The sequence below is a fragment of the Chrysochloris asiatica genome, unplaced genomic scaffold, assembly GCF_000296735.1.
Source record: "Chrysochloris asiatica unplaced genomic scaffold, ChrAsi1.0 scaffold00054, whole genome shotgun sequence".
Classification (NCBI taxonomy): Eukaryota; Metazoa; Chordata; class Mammalia; order Afrosoricida; family Chrysochloridae; genus Chrysochloris; species Chrysochloris asiatica.
This window is the reverse complement of record NW_006408572.1, coordinates 7,468,834-7,487,743: the sequence shown is the minus strand read 5'-3', so window position 1 is coordinate 7,487,743 and position 18,910 is coordinate 7,468,834. Positions and strand designations below refer to the sequence as shown.

At 38.8% G+C, this 18,910-nt stretch overlaps 1 protein-coding gene across 2 annotated transcripts in view; it reads left to right on the top strand.

Moving 5' to 3' along the window:
* The window catches only part of RABEP1 (rabaptin, RAB GTPase binding effector protein 1), a 140,545-nt gene that overhangs the window by 27,805 nt on the left and 93,830 nt on the right, over positions 1–18,910 (top strand). Inside the window, exon 2 of one of the 2 annotated variants that reach the window (XM_006863304.1) lies at positions 8,603–8,731. The exons of the other annotated variant lie outside the window; for it this stretch is intronic. Within the exon in view, the coding sequence (XP_006863366.1) occupies positions 8,603–8,731 (129 nt within the window). The remainder of the gene's footprint in view (positions 1–8,602; positions 8,732–18,910) is intronic. 2 annotated transcript variants of the gene reach the window in all.

Genomic DNA, 18,910 nt, shown 5'->3' with positions numbered 1-18,910 from the left:
CCCCACACACACACTTTTGTTACAAAACTTCTACCTTTACTGTTGTGACAATCACAATTAGTCATGATAACAGTTACTCACTATTGAATCGTAAGACTCATCCCCATCTCCTCTCACAGACCCATCTAGGCAAGATGAAAACTATTCAGTGGGGATTTTACCTTCCCCTGCACACTCTGAAACTAAACTCCCTCTTGAAAACTTGTCAGCCAGACACTTGGTGCCTTTAGAGCCTCCCCCCTCCTCATTTTAGGTAGCCAATATCTAAGTTGCTCATCCCTATCAACCCTGTGTTTAGAGTGGATGAGAATGATCCTTTATGTGAAGATTACTTCCCTCTTAGTTGGTATTTTGAACTACTACATCCATAAGTATAGGTCAAGTTCATCAAACCAGCAATTTTTTTTTCAAGTTTTTATTTTGAGTTATGTGATAGTTTACATGGGAGAACGTTAGCTTTACAGTCATCCTGTCTTATTTCATTTCATTGCAATGATTACAATCTCCTGCATGCATCATCAAACAACCAAAGGGTATAATAGCCACAAGCCTGCCCCTAGCTGTCAGCACACAGCCCTTCTCCCTCCCTGAGTCTAAAGTCTCCAGCTGCTCCATTTCTCCACGTCATCATCTCTGCCTCCGTCTCTGGCATCACTGCTTCTCTGGATAGGGTAAATCATAGCAATTTACACTTGTTTCCTTTATCAGAATTTAAAAAGTTTTCCTCTAGTTGAGTTCTGATCATCCAGCCATCAAAGCTAGGTCAAATGGGTACTATCTGCAAGTTTGGGCATTTATGTATATCTCCCCTCACTTCATATCAGCTGGGTGCTTTACTCTCAGCTCTGCCCTCCATGGCTATATCTTTGACCATGTGCCCAGGAGAGGTGTCTCTATACTAAAGACCAACCAGCCCTTCCTCTTCTCACTCTTATTTCCAGGTCGACAGGAGTCTTTGGAACGTGATTGAACTCAGCACATATCTTCATTGCTGCTTTTCCCCCACTTCTACTTGCCAGTAGACCAGTGTGGTCACCAGCAAGTTTACATGCCTGCTTGTGTATTCCCTTGGTGTTTCTGTCTTGGAAGGGGGGTTGTCCTGAATGGACTTGATTGCTTGCCTTGATGGCTTCCCTGCAAGCAACTTGCTTGTTTTTGCAGTAGCCAGTCAGACTGGCAGTTTTGTTTTAGATTTTTCCTGCTGGTTTTTCTTTCAAGAAGTATCTTTTGTACCTCTAGCTGCTGCAGCCTGGTCTTCTTGTCCTTTCAAGTGGGAATGTCCCACCTCAGAAGTTTCTGGATGAGGATCAGCATTCACCCTAAGGTCTTATACACTATAAAGGTTCCACAAGAATCCTCTTTCATGGGGTAAGTTCTAGCACCCCTTTTAGGTATTCCAATAAGTTATAGGCTGAAGGTGGGCTTACAGGTGTTCTGTAATCATGTTTCCGGATATTCCTTTCTGTCTAACTCAAGTGTCTATTGTACAGTAGTAGGCAAGTGAAACCAATATTCATAAGACATTCAAGCATTATAACATTAGTTCCCCTGTTTTACCCATTAAGACTATGCTTCGATTCCTGTTATCATAGAGCCTGGTTGTTCCAAGGCTGAACATACATCATTATTTACCTCTGTCCCATTTAGCCCTCCCACTTCTTGTGTATTGCCCTCCCCAACACTTAAACTATGATGTGTCTATCCCCTACCCTGTGCTCTACTATTCCCCCCCCCCCCCCTTTTAGTATGAGTATCTTTTCTTAAGCTTTTACAATAATGGTCTTATGCAATATTTGTCCTTTTGTGACTGACTAATTTCACTCAGTAGTAGCAGTGCTAAGAGGACAATTTATTGCAATAAATGTGTACATCCTAAAAGAAAGAACCAAAATCAACACATTAACACAACATCAACAACTAGAAACAGAAACTAGAAAAAGTCCAGGTCCATATGGCTTCACTAGTGGGTTTTACCAAACATTCAGGGAAGAGCTTTCACCAATTTTCAAATTATCCCAGAATATAGAAAAGGATGGAACATTGCCTAATACAGTTTATGAAGCAAGCATAACCCTCATACCAAAACCAGGGAAAGGACATCACTAAGAAAGAAAATTACAGACTAATATCCCTCATGAACATAGATGCAAAAATTCTCAACAAAATCCTAGCCAACAACAGCACATCAAAAAAAATAATACATCATGACCAAGTGTGATTCATATCAGGGATGCATGGATGGTTCAACATTAGAAAAACAATGTAATCCACCATATAAATAAGAAAAAGTAAGAGAATTACATAATCATATCGATTGATGCAGAAAAGGCATTTGACAAAATCCAACATCCATTTCTGATAAGTATACTCAAAGTAGGAATTGAAGGGAAATTCCTCAACATAATCAAGAGCATATTTACAAAAACAACAGCCTACATCACTCTCAATGGAGAGAAACTGAAAGCCTTCCCTCTGTGAACAGGAACCAGACTAGGATGCCCTTTGTCACCACTCCTGTTCAATATTGTGCTGGAAGTCTTAGCCAGAGCTATAAGGCAAGATAGGGAAATCAAAGGCATCCAAATTAACAAAGAGGAAGTCAAACTCTCTCTATTTGCAGATGATATGATCCTATACGTAGAAAACCCCAAAGACTCAGTAAAAAAGCTACTAGACCTCATTAAAGAATTCAGCAAAGTGGCAGGGTATAAGATCAACATCCAAAAATCAGTTGGATTCCTTTATACCAATAACGACAGTGCTGAAAAGGACATTAGGAAAGCAATACCCGCTCAAAGGATGAAATACCTAGCAATAAATGTAACGAGAGAAACAAAGAAAACTACAATACATTACTACAAGAAACCAAAAGAGACTTACAAAAATGGAAGGAACATGCCATGGTCCTGGATAGGAAGACTTAACATTATGAAAATGTCAATACTACCCAAAACAATCTACGCATATAACTCAATCCCAATCCAGATTCTAATGACATTCTTTAAAGAGATGGAAAAAACAATTACAAATTTCCTATGGAAAGGAAAGAGACCCATGATAAGCAAAGCACTGCTTAAGAAGAACAACAAAGTTGTAAGCCTTTCACTCCCTAATTTCAGAATTTACTACATGGCTACAGTGGTCAAAATAGGCTGATACTGGTACAATGAAAGATACATAGATCAATGAAACAGAATTGAGAATCCAGAAATTAACCCATCCGTCTACAGCCAACTGATCTTTGACAAAGGACCAAAGTATATTGAATGGGGAGGAGATAGTCTTGTCAACAGATGGTGGTGGCAGAACTGGAAATCAAAATGCAAAAGATTGGAACAAGACATTTACGTCACACAATATACAAAAACCAACTCAGCATGGGTTTTAAAGATCTAAATGTGATAATTCCAGAATTATAAAGGTCATCAATGAAAAAATAGGAACAAATTTAAGGGTTCTAATACAGGGCACACATATACCACCAAACATTGTGAGAATTTCACAAACAAAAGAAGACAAAATAGATGATGGGGGTATACTAAAAATTAGAAACTTATGTGAATCAGGAGATTTCACCAAAAGAATAAAAAGGGAGTCCACAGAATGGGAAAAAAATTTTTGCAACATATCAGACAAGGCTCATTTTTTAAGTTGACAATTTTGTATGGCCCGAAAATGATGTTATAAATTTTGGCAGAATAAAGGTTTCCCACCCTTTCTGTGAATCATAAAAACCTTCAAAATATTCTAAGCCAATTACCATTTAATATTAAAGGAATTGGCAATGACCATAGATTAAATTTTTTATTAATACTTCTCTACATTGTGAGTTGTGTATGAATAATATAGTGCCTCATTATAGGAATTATGGAAGAATGATGTTTTATGTTAAGTGCCATCGGTCAGTACCGACTCATAGTAACCCTATGTACAACAGAACGAAGCAGTGCCTGTTCTTGGGCCTACCTCACAATTGTTGCTACACCTGAGCCCATTGCTGCCACCAATGTGTCAGTCCATCTTGTTGGGGGTCTTCCTCTTTGTCTCTGACCTTCCACTTTATCAAACATGATATCCTACTCCAGGGACGGTCCCCTCCTGACAATATGTCCAAAGTACGAAAGACTGGCCATCTTGGCTTCCAAGGAGCACTCTGGTTTGTACTGCTTCCAACACAGATCTCTTTGTTCTTTTGGTAGTCCATGGTACTTTGAATATCTCCAACACCATAACTCAAATTCATTAGTTCTTCTACAGTCTTCCTTATTCATTGTCCAACTTGGCATGCATATGAGGTTCTTGAAAATAACCTGGTTTGGGTAAGGCACACCTTAGACCTCAAACTGACAGCTTATTTAGATATTAGCTCTCAGGCACAGAAATGGGAAAACAGCTAAAAATTTTAAAAATTTTAACCTTAGATTCATTTTTATTAAAAAATATTTTTATTTGGAACTTAAAAGCTTTGTTTTGAGAAAATCTCAGATTCATATGCAGTTATATTAAGTAATAGAGAGTGTTTCTTCCCCCACACCCTTTACCTAGTTTTCCCCAGTGGTAATAACTTGCATAATCATAGTTTAACATCACAATCAGGAAATTGACATGAATCCATTTTATTAGTCTTAATTGGAGTCCTTGCGCTGGACTGCAAGGTCTGTTTGAACCACAAGGTCGGTGATTCAAACTCACCATCCGCTCCTTGGAAACCCTATACAGGGGTCACTATGAGTCGGAACCGACTCAACAACACTTTTTAAAAAATAAAAACATTAATCTTTTGCGTGTTTATGTGTGTTTGGTTCTATGTAATTTGATCATATGTGTAAATTCATTTGACCACCACTACAGGAGCTCTGGTAGCGTAGTGGTTACGAATCGGGCTGTGAACCGCAAGGTTAGCAGTTCGAAACTACCAGCTGCTCCGCGGGAGAAAGATGAGGCTTTCTACTCCCGTAAAGATTTACACCCTCGGAAACCCTGTACAGGGTCGCTATGGGTCGGTTCCGACTCCACGGCACATAACAACAACAACAACAATCAAGATGTCTCTCATACTTCAGACTTGTTATCAGGAGGGACCAGTCCCTGGAAAAGGACATCATTCTTGGTAAGGCTGAGAGTCAATAAATAAGAGGAAGACCCCTAATGAGATGGGTTGACTCTGACAGCAGCAGCGGACTCAAAACTAACAACAATTGTAAAGATGGCGCATTCTGTTGTCCATAGGGTGTCTCTGAGCCAGAACTGACCCAATGGCACCTAACAACAACAAATAATCAAGATGAGCCCAGGTGTGATGCTGTACCATTAGCACTGGCAACCACAAATTCAGCAGTTCAGACCCTCCAGCCGTTCTTGGAAACCCTATACAGATTTGATACAAGTCAGAACTGTCTTGATGGCACACCACAGCCACAAAGCACAATCGAGATGTAGAGCAGTTCTTTTACAAGTGTCTCTCATATTATCCTGTTAGAGTCACAGCCACCCCTAATCTCACCTCTTCCAGCCTCTTGCCAACCAAACACTAATCTGTTTTCTGTGTCAGTTTTCTTAGGAGCCCTGGTTCCTTTCAGTAGAAAATAGTATTTAGAGACCACAGTCTGCATGTTAGGGGTGTGGCAGGTACCCCCTCACCTCTTGTATGGTGGTGAAAATACAAACACCAAGGCATTCAGCAACAGTGTACACAGTTACAATTCCATGACATTGGTAGCATTTTTCATGTGCCACCCTTATTGCTATGCTCCCCAGAACAATCCCCATTGTTACTATAAAGGCAATACCGCTCTACAAAATTTCCTCCTATCCCCCCTCATTCCCACTCCTGGTAGCCATTAATAATTTTTGGCTTCAGGACTAGTAGTGTTTCATTTGATCTTTTGGTTCACAGTCAGATGTTTATCCTACAGAGCCACTGCACTCTTAGAAAGATTACAGCCAAGAAAATCCTGTGGGCAGTTCTACTCAAAACAGAGTCATTGACACTAGGCTTGAGGTTTTTCTGTTTGTTTGTTTTTTAATTGCTAATGATGTTGACCATCTTTTCATGTGCTTGTTGGCCATTTGAATATCCTCTTTGGTGAAATAAATAACCTGTTCAAGTCTTTTGCTCATGAGTTGTTTGTCTTTTTGCTAAGTTGTGGAAGCTTTACATGTGTTTTAGATGGTAGACCTTTATCTCACAATATGGTTCCTGAAAATGTTCTCCTAATCTGTAGGTTGTCTTTTCACTCGGTTGATAAAAAGTCCTTTGTTGTACATGGCATATGTTTTTGGTAGCGATTTTTCTGAAATTATGTATTACCCTGCTTCTTTAAGTAGGACATCATTTGCTCTTTTTTAAATTACTTAGGTGTGTTGCCAGGGTTTTATTCTTTCACCGTACTTATTCAAAGATCTGTATGTTGAGCAAATAATTTGAGAAATCTGCATTATATGAAAACAAAAAACATGGCATCAGGGCTCAAGGAATACTCATTCACAATCTGCTATATGCAGATGATACAACCTTACCTGCTGAAAGCAAAGAGGTCTTAAAATACTGATGAAGACCAAAGACCACACAACCTTCGATATTGGTTGCACCTCAGTGTAAAGAAAACTAAAATCCTCACCACTGGACCAATAAACAACATCCATATAAATGGAGAAAAGATTGACATTATCAAAGACTTCATTTTGCTTGGCTCAACCATCAACACTCTGGAATCAACAGTCAATAAATAAAATGACATTAGGTAGATCAAAGGAGCTCTGGTAGCGAAGTGATTACGAATCGGGCTGCGAACCTTAAGGTCCGCGGTTCGAAACTACCAGCCGCTCCGCGGGAGAAAGATGAGGCTTTCTACTCCTGTAAAGATTTACACCTTCGGAAACCCTGTACAGGGTCGCTATGGGTTGGAACCGACTCAACGGCACGGCACTTAACAACAACAACAATTAGGTAGATCAAGGATGTCAGTTTGAGGACTAGAGTTCACCTGACCCAACCCGTGGTATTTTCAGTAACCTCAAATGCATGTGAAAGTTGGGCAGTGAATAAAGAAGACTGTATAAGAATTGATGCATTTGAGTTATAGTGTTGGAGGAGAATATTAAAAGTACCATGGATTGCCAAAAGAACAAACCAATTTGTGTTGCAAGAAGTACAGCCAGGATGCTTCTTGAAAGCCAGGATGGTGACACTTCGAACATATTGTCATGAGGGACCAGTCCCTGGAAAAAGGACATCATGCTTGGTAAAGTGGAGGGTCATCAAAAAAGAGCAAGGCCCCCAATAAGATGTACTGACATAGTGGCAGCTATGTTTAACAAAGCTTGTGAGGATGGCACAGGACTAGAGAGTGTTTTGTTCTGCTGTGCATAAGGTCTCTGAGTTGGAATTAACTTGCTGGCACCTAATAACAATATTAATGATAAAACATACCATCAAGAAAACCATTCACTGCAGTATGTATTCAAGAAAAGAAGTTATACATATTCTCCCTTTAATATAAAATCAGGGAAGATTGTCCTGGTGTGGTACTGTAGGGTAAGCACTGGACAACTAACCACAAGGTCAGTGCTTAAAACCCATCAGCCACTCCTTGGAAACCCTATACATGACTGCTGTTAGTTGGAACCTACGTGACAGCATTGAACAACAATAGCAACAATATGTCTTAGAATTATTGGATCTTTCCTTTGTTTATTTACCATATTCTTTTTGTTTTCTTTTTCCATTTTTTCTGCTTTGCTGTTATATAAGTCAGACATTTTGAGTAAGCGATATATACTTTTTCCACTTGGTTGTCAAGTAGCCATAATGTAAGTTAGTTTTTCCCTTTTTCTTATTACTCAAATGAAGCTAATGTTATATGAAATATGTAGGATGGTTAATGAAACCTGGTATACTAATAGCTCTTGGCTGTTCAATTTCAGAAGGGTTAGTTAGCATTGTTAATGACTGGTTTTAACCCTACTTAATTTGTCTATGATAGTATGAAGAAATGTGGTAATAGGGAAGGGTGTAAAAAGGAAGTCTTAAGCATGGAATTGAGTCAGGATCATGAGGTTGGAAGTGACTTCTGATCTCTCTGGTCACGTACATAGTCACTTGATCCCTCTTTTTCTTTACTCACAAATGATCCCTCTTTTTCTTTACTCACAAATAGTCCTTAATAACAGGTAGCATTTATCAAAGTTTTCTATATTATCTGTGTTTTCTAGCTATTCTGATTATTATGAACTGCTAGTCACCATGTTACAAAAATAACAGTGTTTTGTATGATGAGTGCTGTTTTCAGTCTGATTTATCGTTGGTTGCTAATGTATTAGAATATGCCTATTTGTAAGCTTTCTTGCTGTTTTGCAGGGTAAATTGATTTTTCCAGATATTAACAGTAAAGACATTCTTATTTTTAAAACAAACAGGTATTATGACCTTTCTGTAGTATGCACTTGCAGTATGTTAGATGTACTTGAGGTGAATTTTTTTTTTTAAATGTTCTATTGTGAATTATGTAGTAGTTTACATGGGAGAACATTAGCTTTGCATTCATCCTATCGTATATCATTTAATTGCCATGGTTAATCAGTAGTTTTTTTTCTTTTTCAGTTTCTCTTCAACAACGGGTAGCAGAATTGGAAAAAATTAATGCAGAATTGTTACGTACACAGCAGCAGCTTGAGCAAGAGTTTAATCAAAAGAGAGCAAAATTTAAGGAGTTATACTTGGCAAAAGAGGGTAAGTTCATAATTTCTCCTTCCATACATACACATGTCAGGTTTCTTGGTAGTGCAATGATAATTTTATCATCGAGTAAGCTTTGATTTTATTTGTACTTAATGTATCATAAAAGCATACTGTTTAAGAGGCTAGGGTTAAGAAAGGGATTAAAAAAACATATTGAAAAATGCATTGTTCAGATTTTTCCTTGTCTTTTGACCTTAATGTCAATATTTACTATAGTAGGCTACATTCTGAGCCATGGGACTTTTACTACTAAAACTAGGACAGTTCCCCAGCAAAGCAGAATGTTAGGTTTCTCTAATAGCAGCTCTAGTCATAGAAACAGCAGTCAAAAAATCAAACTACGTATTACATTAGCCAAATCTGCCACACAAGATCTCTTTAAAGTGTTCAAGAGCAAAGATAACAGCTTGAGGACTAAGGACTAAGGGGTACCTGACCCAAACCATGGTATGCATGTGAACATTGGGCAGTAAATAAGGAAGACCATAGAAGAATTGATGCATTTAAATTAGGGTGTTGGAGAAGAATATTAAAAGATTGTAGAGGAACAAACAAATTTTTGTTGTAAGAAGTACAGCCAGAATGCTCTTTGCAAGTTAGAATGGTGACATTTCATCTCTCATACTTCAGACATATTATTAGGAGGAATCAGTCCCTGGAGAAGGACATCATGTTTGGTAAAGTGGAGGGTCTGTGAAAAAAAAAGACAATGCCCAAGGAGATGTATTGACACAGTGGCAACAGCAAGAGGGTCAGACTTAACAACAATTATGAAGATGGCATAGGATTGGGCAGTGTTTTGTTCTGTTGTGTATAGGGTTACTGTGAGTTGGAACTGATTCAACGGTACCTAACAAGTCATACTATATAAAAACTAACATTTTGTGGAATTAATTCACCAAATATTCATTTATTAATAAATATTTAAAACTGTGTAACTAACATTGTGCTTAGTTGCTGGGTATAGAGAAGTAAGATTCATGTGATTCTGTTACTCATAGAACTTGAACAGAAGCAAGGGAAACAGGCACAGCAAAACCTGTGAAAGCCAGAAGCTGTGTAAAGCAGTAACGTGCTAGAGAAGGAAAACTTGAATCATTTCCTCTAATAGAGAGTGATAAGTACACTGTGAAAGACAAAACATTTGCAATGCCTGAAAAATAAAGCAGTGCCAGCAAGTTCTGGCTCTCAACAGGTTTCACTGTATTAAGTAATTGTGTAATGAGTTATTTAAAAGGGAAGTTGTGTAAGAACATGAGCACCTAATCTGAAGGATCAGAAAAGCAGTTTGTATTTTGGAAATTGACCTAGGAAATATAGATATTATTGTCATAGCCCTAGAGTAGTGGTTCTTAAGCAATCTTGGAGCAATAGTATTGGCTGGCATCACCATCAACTAGGAAACTTGCCAGGAATGTGAATTTTCAGCCTCTGCTTACTGAATCAGTGACTCTGCTCTGGGGATAGGGTTCAACAACCTGTGTTTTAACAAGATTGCCATGCCAGGTGATTTCAGCTGCACACTAATATAGATCAGTGATTCTTCACAGATAAGAATGTTAAGTTCTATCATGGTCCATATCATTGTCTTAAATGAAAACTTCATACTTTTAAATATATCCAGTGGAATCAAAATATTATGGTAATTTAATATCTGCTTAACTTAAATAATCTGTTTAACAAAAAATACCTGATTAAGATTTTTTTGAAGAACTTTTACATATTTTTTTCTACTTGGATTTTCTTTTTTTTAAATAAGTTTTTATTGTGAATTATGTGATAGTTTACATGGGTGTGTATGCACAGAGTTCAGAACTGCTCAGGACTATTAACATTAAAAATAAACTAAATCTCATTTTATTTTTCATATTTTAATCAACTCTTAAGTAGTTACCCAAACAGGGAAGGGACAACCATTTTGTGTTAAGAACCTAGTATATATAAATAAATTGCTGTGGTCAGTTAAATCTTGAGGAAACCTAAAGATGGAGTCCCCCCCTGCCCCTCCCAGTGTAATACAGATCTGTGTGGCAGTCACTGTCTACACTGTGAAAGCATGAACTTCTATAGATTCAATTTCTTGGGAGTATACAGTTGGTAAGATGTTCTGTATCTATAAACATTATTTGTTGTTGTTGTATGCTGTCCAGTCGATTCCGACCTATAGCAACCCTCCTAGGGTTTCCAAGGAGCAGCTGGTGAGCTTTAACGACTGACCTTGCAGTTCAAAGGACTTTGCAGTCTGACGCATTTGCCCACAGCACCACACCAGGACTCCATAAACATTATTATGGTACCCATAATTATTAAAAGGAAAAAACTACAAAAAAATCAAGAAAAATGTTGATTTTTCAAAAGGAAAGAGGTATTTGCCCATCACAAAAACAAGACCTGTGTCTTAAATAAACAATCAGCATGGTAGGGAGGAGGAAGTCAAGAGCCCTTAGAATTGAGACAGTTTATAATAAAAATGTTAGAGTGCAGTGATTTGAACTTATGAAGGTAATGATTAATTAAATGCACAGTTTCAAAAGTACAAATTGGGATTTTCCCCATTGATTTATAATAAACTACCAAACCTTTTTTTTTTTTTTTTTTTTAAATGTTTACCTGTGCTTTATTGACTACGCAAAGGCTTTCAGTTGTGTGGGTCATGATAAGCTAGGCTGTCTAAAGAAGGTATTTGAAATTAACAAATCTTTGGTTTTGCAGAATTCTATCATGCATTCTTGAGCATCATTTCTGTCATCAAGGCCATATTTTCCAACTACTGATCCTTCCTTTTTGCTCCCAACCTTTGCATTCCAATCACCTGTAATGATCAATACATCTTGATTATATGTTTGATCAATTTCAGATTGAAGAAGTTGGTAGAATTTTTCTATTTTATCCTTACTGGCTTTAGTGGTTGGTGCATAAATTTGAATAATAGTGGTATTAACTAGTCTTCCCTGTAGGCACATGGATATTATCTTATCACAGACAATGTTGTATCTCATGACTGATCTGTATATGTTCTTTTTGACAATGAATGCAACACCATTCCTCTTCAACTTGTCATTCCCTGCATAATAAACCTTGTGGTTGTCAGATTCAAAATGACCAATACCAGGACATTTCAGCTCACTAATGCCTAAGATATTGATGTTTATGCGTTCCATTTCATTTTTGACAGTTTCTACTTCTCCTAGATTCACACTTTTACATTCCATGTTCCAATAATTAATGGATGTTTACAACTGTTTCTCTTCATTTTGAGTTGTGCCCCATCAGCAAATGAAGGTCCTGCAGGCTCTTCCCACATTTTTTTTTTTTTTTTTTTACTACATTCGTGTCATCATGGTCAAACACAATACAGTGCTATTACCCTATTATGCTTTAACTGTTAAACCCATCATGCCACAGGACTAAACAGATTCATGTTTTTAAAAATCAAGATTCTTTATTAGGTTAATGAAAACTCAAATCTTTTCAACAAATTGTACCACTAGAAAGACCTTATGTTTTTATGATGAAAATAAGTGTGGTTAAGTATGGCTGCAGACATCACTTGTTTGAAATAAGAAGGATAATTGTCATGGTAGAATACCAGCACTGGTTTACTGTCTAGCACATGCTGTTAGATAGAGCTTACAGAAGCAATGCATTAAAAGCAGGTTTGGTTACATTGAGATAATCCATACTGAAGGCTGTGCTCTTTGATCTTCATCAATAAGTATTTTAAGTCTTCTTCACTTTCAGCAAGCAAGGTTGTATCCTCTGCATATCACAGGTTCTTAATGAGTCTTCTCCAATAGTGATGCCACGTTTTTCTTCATATAACCCAGCTTCTCAGGTTATTTGTTCAGCATACAGGTTGAATAAGTATGGTGAAAGAATACAACCCTGTCGCACACCTTTCTTAATTTGAAATCATTCAGTGTTCCCATGTTCTGTTAGAAAAACTGCCTCTTGGTCCATGTACAGATTTTTCATGAGCACAATTATGTGTTCCAGAATACTCGTACTTCACAATGTTGTCCATATCTTGGAAAGAGACAATGGAAAACCTCCATATCATAAGTCAAAACAAAACCAGGGGCAGATTGTTTGCACATATGCAAACTCAAACTAAAGCTGAAGAAAATGAAAACAAGTCCACTAGAGCCAAAATATGACCTTGAATATATACCACCTGAATTTAGAGATCATCTGAAAAACAGATTTGATACATTAAACACTAAAGACTGAAGACCAAAAAGAAGAGTTGTAGGATGATATCAAGAACATCATAAGGGAATAAAAGAAAAAGTCATTAAGAAGACAAGAAAGAAGGAAAAGATCAAAATGGATGTCCAAAGAGACGCTGAAACTTGCTCTCTACCATAGAGATGCTAAAGCAAGTGGAAGAAATGAGGAGAGTTACAAGAGCTGAACAGAAAATTTCAAAGGTCAGCTTGAGAAGATAAAGCCAAATATTACAACAAAATGCAAAGATTTGGAGTCAGAAAACTAAAAAGGAGGAACACGATCAGCATTTCTCAAGCTGGGGCAATGAAGAAAAAATTCAAGCCTCGACTTTTGTTATTAAAGGATTCTCTGGGCAAATTATTGAATGATGCAGAAAGCATCAAAAAAAGATGAAAGGAAAACAGAGTCTCTGTACCAAAAGGCAATGGTTAATGTTCAACCATTTCAAGAGGTAGCTTATGATCAAGAGCCAATGATAATGAAGAAGTCCAAGGTGCATTGAAGGAATTGGCAAGGAACAAGGCGCCGGGAATTGATGAAATACAAATTGAAATCTTTCAACAAAGTGAAGCAGCACTGGAAGCACTCACTCATCTCTGCCAAGAAATTTGGAAGACAGCTATCTGGCCAACTGATTGGAAGAGATCCATATCTGTGCCCATTCCAAAGAGAGGTGACTCAATGGAATGCGGAAATCATCGGACAATATCTTTGCTATCCAATGCAAGTAAAGTTTTACTAAAGGTAATACAGAAACAGCTGCAAGCATACATTGACAAGAGAACTTCCAGAAGTTCAAGCCGGATTCAGAAGAGGCCGTGGAACAAGGGATATCATTGCTGATGTCCGATGGCTCTTGGCTGAAAACAAATAATATCAGAAAAATGTTTACTGTGCTTTATTGATTATGCACAGGCTTTCGATTATGTGTGGATCATGACAAGCTATGGACAACATTATGACGTATGAGTATTCCGGAACACTTAATTGTGCTCATGAGGAATCTGTATGTTGACCAAGAGGCAGTTGCTCGAACAGAACATGGGAACACTGAATAGTTTCAAATTAAGAAAGCTTTGCGACAGGGTTGTATTCTTTCACCATACTTATTCAAATTGTATGCTGAGCAAATAATATGAGAAACTGGGTTTTATGAAGAAAAATGTGGTATCAGGATTGGAGGAAGATTCATTAACAACTTGCAATATGCAGATGATACAACCTTGCTTGCTGAAAGTGAAGAGGACTTAAAATATTTACTGATGAAGATCAAAGAGCACAGGCTTTGGTATTGCATCTCAATGTAAAGAAAACAAAAATCCTCACCACTGGACCAATAAACAACATTCTTATCAATGGAGAGATGATTGAAGTTGTCAAGGACTTCATTCTTCTTGGATCAACTATCAGCACTTATGGAAGCAGCAGTCAAGATATCAAATGACGTATTGCATTAGGCAAATCTGCTGCACAAGACCTTTTTATAGTGTTGAAGAACAAAGATGTGCAGCCAGAGTGCTCCTTGGAGGCTAGGATGGCCAAACTTTGTTTCTCAAACTTTGGACATACTGTCAGGAGGGACCAGTTGCTGGAGAAGTAGATCATATTTGATAAGGTGGAAGATCAGAGAAGAAGAGGAAGACCCCCAGCGAGTTGAATTGGCAAAGTGGCAGTATTAGTGGGCTCAAGTGTGGCAACAGTAGTGAGGTTGGCCGAGGGTCAGGCAGTGTTTTGTTCTGCTCTGCGTAAGGTTGCTATGTGTCAGTACCAACTCGATGGCACCTAACAAACAATAACAACAACAAAATAGGAAAAGGTTTGACTTTTAAAATATAGCCAAGGTGATTTTGCATAGTTATGAACAGTGAAATATACTAGAAAACAGTGAATGAATAAATAAGATGATTTTCAGCAGTCATCACTCAAGTGTTTTGCTTTTAGGAACTTTGAAGAAACTGTTTTATTTGACCCTCAAGTATTTTGGTAAATATAGTCATTTCTAAGCTTCCTCAATGGCTTGAATGGCTGAAATAAGTGACTCTAAAGAATCAGTTTCTTTCTGGTCTCAGGTAGCCAGTGAGGGCCACATTGAGGATTTTCATATAGAAGTCCTCTTTGAAGGTATGAACAATGAGTTTCCATGGACATTTTCGTATTCTTGTAGTATGGGTCCATCCTATGCTCATCACCATTTTATGGACATATCCACTTCAAATGCTGCCCCAGCTATAATACAGCCAGTGGGTATATCAGCTGGAAGGTTATCTACTAAGTGTAGGAAAGTTAGCTGTGGGAATGTCCAAAACTGTTTGCCATACCACTGGGCCACGAAAGAAGTACAGCAAGGACCTCGTGATGCTGCCAGTTTGGGGCATGAGCTGTCGTCCAGTCCTTGAGTCTGGCAGAGCCGCCAGTAAAGCAGTACCAGGACAAGCTGAGCGGGTGCACAGTGGGCCCAACTGGGCTATGGTTCCGGGTCCCTCATGCTGCTGACTCAACCAAGCTTATGGGTAACTCAGGAGCTGCGTCTTCCTGAGGATATTAGGTTTTGTATAGTTACTAAATAACCTATATGTGTAAGATTACATTTTGCTATATGAGGTTCTCATTAAGCTTAAGTTGGCCATAGAGTACAGTTGATATCACCTTTTACAAAATTTCAAAAGGAATATCCTGCTGGTTTTTTTTTTTTTTTCAATGTTTTATTGTGAATTGTGTGATAGTTTACATGGGAGAACATTAGTTTTACATTCATCCTGTCGTATATCGTTTCATTGCCATGGTTACAATCCCCTCCATGCATCATCAACCAACCAAAGGGTATACCCTGCAAGCCTGCCCCTACCCCCCTCGGTCGTCAGCACACAGCCCCTCTCCCTCTCTGGGTCTATAGTCCCCAGCTGCTCCATCTCTCCACATCATCGTCTCTGCCTCCATCTCTGATGTCACTGCTCCTCTGGGTAGGGTCCCGCTGTCCGCTCTTCTCCCTTGATGGTCCCAGGGACCTCTGCTCCTAGACTGAAAAGTTAATCACTCCCCTCCTTGCTACAAAACGTTTACCTTTACATTTCCAACCCTCACAATCACTCCTGATAACAATTACACACTATTGTATCACAAGAAACCTATCTTCATTTCCTTTCATCAGCCCCACCTAGACAGATTGGATACTACTCAGTAGAGATTCTACCTTCCTCCACACCCTCTGGATCTAGGTTCCCTCTTGAAAGCTTGTAAGCCAGTCATTTCTTGCCGTTGTAGCTCCCCCATTTTGGGTAGCCAATGTCCAAGTTGCCCTTCCCTGTCTACTCTGTGTGTGGAGGGGGTGGGAATGATTCTTGCTGTAAGGATTTATTCCCTCTTTTGAGCTACTGCTTCCATAGGTCAAGTTCATCAAATTGTGTCAGGTTACTCTTTTTATCCTCTACTTTCTTCTTCTAGTTGAGCTCTAATCATCCAGTCATTGAAGCCAGGTCAAGTGGGTATATTCTGCAAGTGTGGGTCTTCTTGTGCATATGTCCTCTCTACTTATCAGCTGGATGCTTCACTCTCCACTCTAGTCCTCTGTGGCTATGTCACTGACTTTGGGCCCAAGAGTCCCCAGGTCTCCACACGGGTTTACAAGAGGCTATTGAACGTTGTTGGGTGTAGCCACAGCTTCGTTGCTGTTTTTCCCTTAGTTCGCCTTATTAGTAACGAACGTGGTCACCAATCAGAGTGTGTATTCCCATTGAGTCTTCGTCTTGGACGAGGGTTTGCTCTGAGGGGACCCGACCACTTGCCTTGATGTTTCCTGGGCAAGGAACTTGCTTGTTCTTGTAGTAATCAGTTGGTCTACCTATATTATTTTGTAGTTTTCCTTTCTGTCTTTCTTTCAAGAAGCATCTTTTGTTCTTCTAGCTGCTCCAGGCTAGTTGGCTTGTCCTTTCAAGTGGAAATTTCCCACCTCAGAAGATTCTGGATGCTGTTCAGGATTCCACCATGGTCTTATGTAATAAAGAGGCTCTGCAGGAAGCCTCCTTCACTGGGCACATTGTAGCCCCAACAAAGGAGCTCTGGTAGCGTAGTGGTTACGAATCGGGCTGCGAACCTTAAGGTCAGCGGTTCGAAACTACCAGCCGCTCCGCGGGAGAAAGATGAGGCTTTCTACTCCCGTAAAGATTTACACCCTCGGAAACCCTGTACAGGGTCGCTATGGGTCGGAACCGACTCGACAGCACTTAACAACAACAACAACAATCAGTTATAGGTAGAAGATGGACTTAAAAGCTTTCTATGGTGATATTTTTGGCTACTCCTTTCTCTCCCCCTTAGGTATCTGTTTTATAATTGTATACAAGGGAAACCAAGATTCAAAAGCCGGCCAAGCATCTTAACATTATTTCCCCCCTTTTCCCCATTCCAACCATGTCTCAGTCCCTGTATCCCAGAGTCCTGTTGTTCCAAGGTTGTGCATATATCATTATTTACCTCTGTTCCACTTAGCCCATGCAAACCTGCCTAATTGTTCTCCCATTCACCTTGTTCTTCCATTATCCTCTCTCCCTTCTTGTATATTGCCTCCCTCCCTAGCACCCAAACTATCCTGTGTCTATTCCCTGCCTTGTGCTCCACCTTCCCCTCTCTCCCCTCACATCTCAGTTATCAGCAAAGAGTACCCCCCTCCTCTTTAGTATGGGTTCTTTTTCTCAGTCTTTTACAGCAGTGGTCCTATGCAGCATTTCTCCTTTTGTGACTGACTAATTTCACTCAACATAATGTCCTCAAGGTTCATCTATGTTAAGTGGTGTCTTGCAGCTTCCTTGTTATTCTTCAAGATGGTATAATATTTCACTGTGTGCATGTCCCACAGTTTGTTTATCTATTCTTCAGTTGATGGGCACTTTGGCTGCCTCCAACTTTTTGCTATTGTAAATAGTGCTGCTATGAACATTGGTGTGCATATATGTACTTATGTTATGGCTCGTATTTCTTGTGGGTAAATACCAAGTAGAGGAATTGCTGGATCATAAGATATTTCTATTTCCAACCTTCTGAGGAAGCGCCATATTCCAATCTCACCAGCAATGCAGGAGCGTCCCAGTCTCTCCATATCCCCACCAACATTTATTGTCCTCTACATTTTTTATCTTTGCTGTTATTGCTGGTATGAGATGATATCTCATTGTTGTTTTGATTTGCATCTCTAATGGCTAGTGATTGTGAACATTTCTTCATATGTTTGTTGGCTGCCCGGATTTCCTCCTTGGTGAAGTGTCTATTCATGTCCTGTGCCTATTTTTTAGTTGGGTTATGTGTCTTTTTCTTGAAGAGGTGTTGTAGTTTCCTATATATTTTAGAAATAAGTTCCTTGTCTGATGTGTCATTGCAATAGATTTCTTCCCATTCTGTGGATTCCCTTTTTACTCTTCTGGTGAAGTCTTTTGATGCACATAAGTTTTTAATTTTTAATATATCCCACTCATCAATTTTGTCTACTTTTGTTTGTGTAGTTTTCAAAATGTTTGGTAGTCTGTATTCCCTCAATTAGTACCCTCACATTTGTCCCTATTTATTCATTGATGGCCTTCATAATTCTGTGATTTACATTTAGGTCTTTAATCCATGTTGAGTTGGTTTGTGTATAAGGCATGAGGTGAAGGTCTTGTTTCAATCTTTTGCGTATCGCTTTCCATTTCTGCCAGCACCATCTGTTGAAGAGACTATCACCTCCCCATATGATATATTTAGGTATTTTGTCAAAAATCACTTGGCTGTGTGCAGATGGGTTAATTTCTGGATTCTCAATTCTGTTCCATTGATCTATATGTATCTTTCATTGTACCAGTACCAAGCTGTTTTGACCACTGTAGCCGTGTAGTAAAATTTGAAATTGGGGAGTGAGAGACCTCCAACCTTGTTCTTCTTAAGCAGTGCTTTGCTTATCCTGGGTCTCTTTCC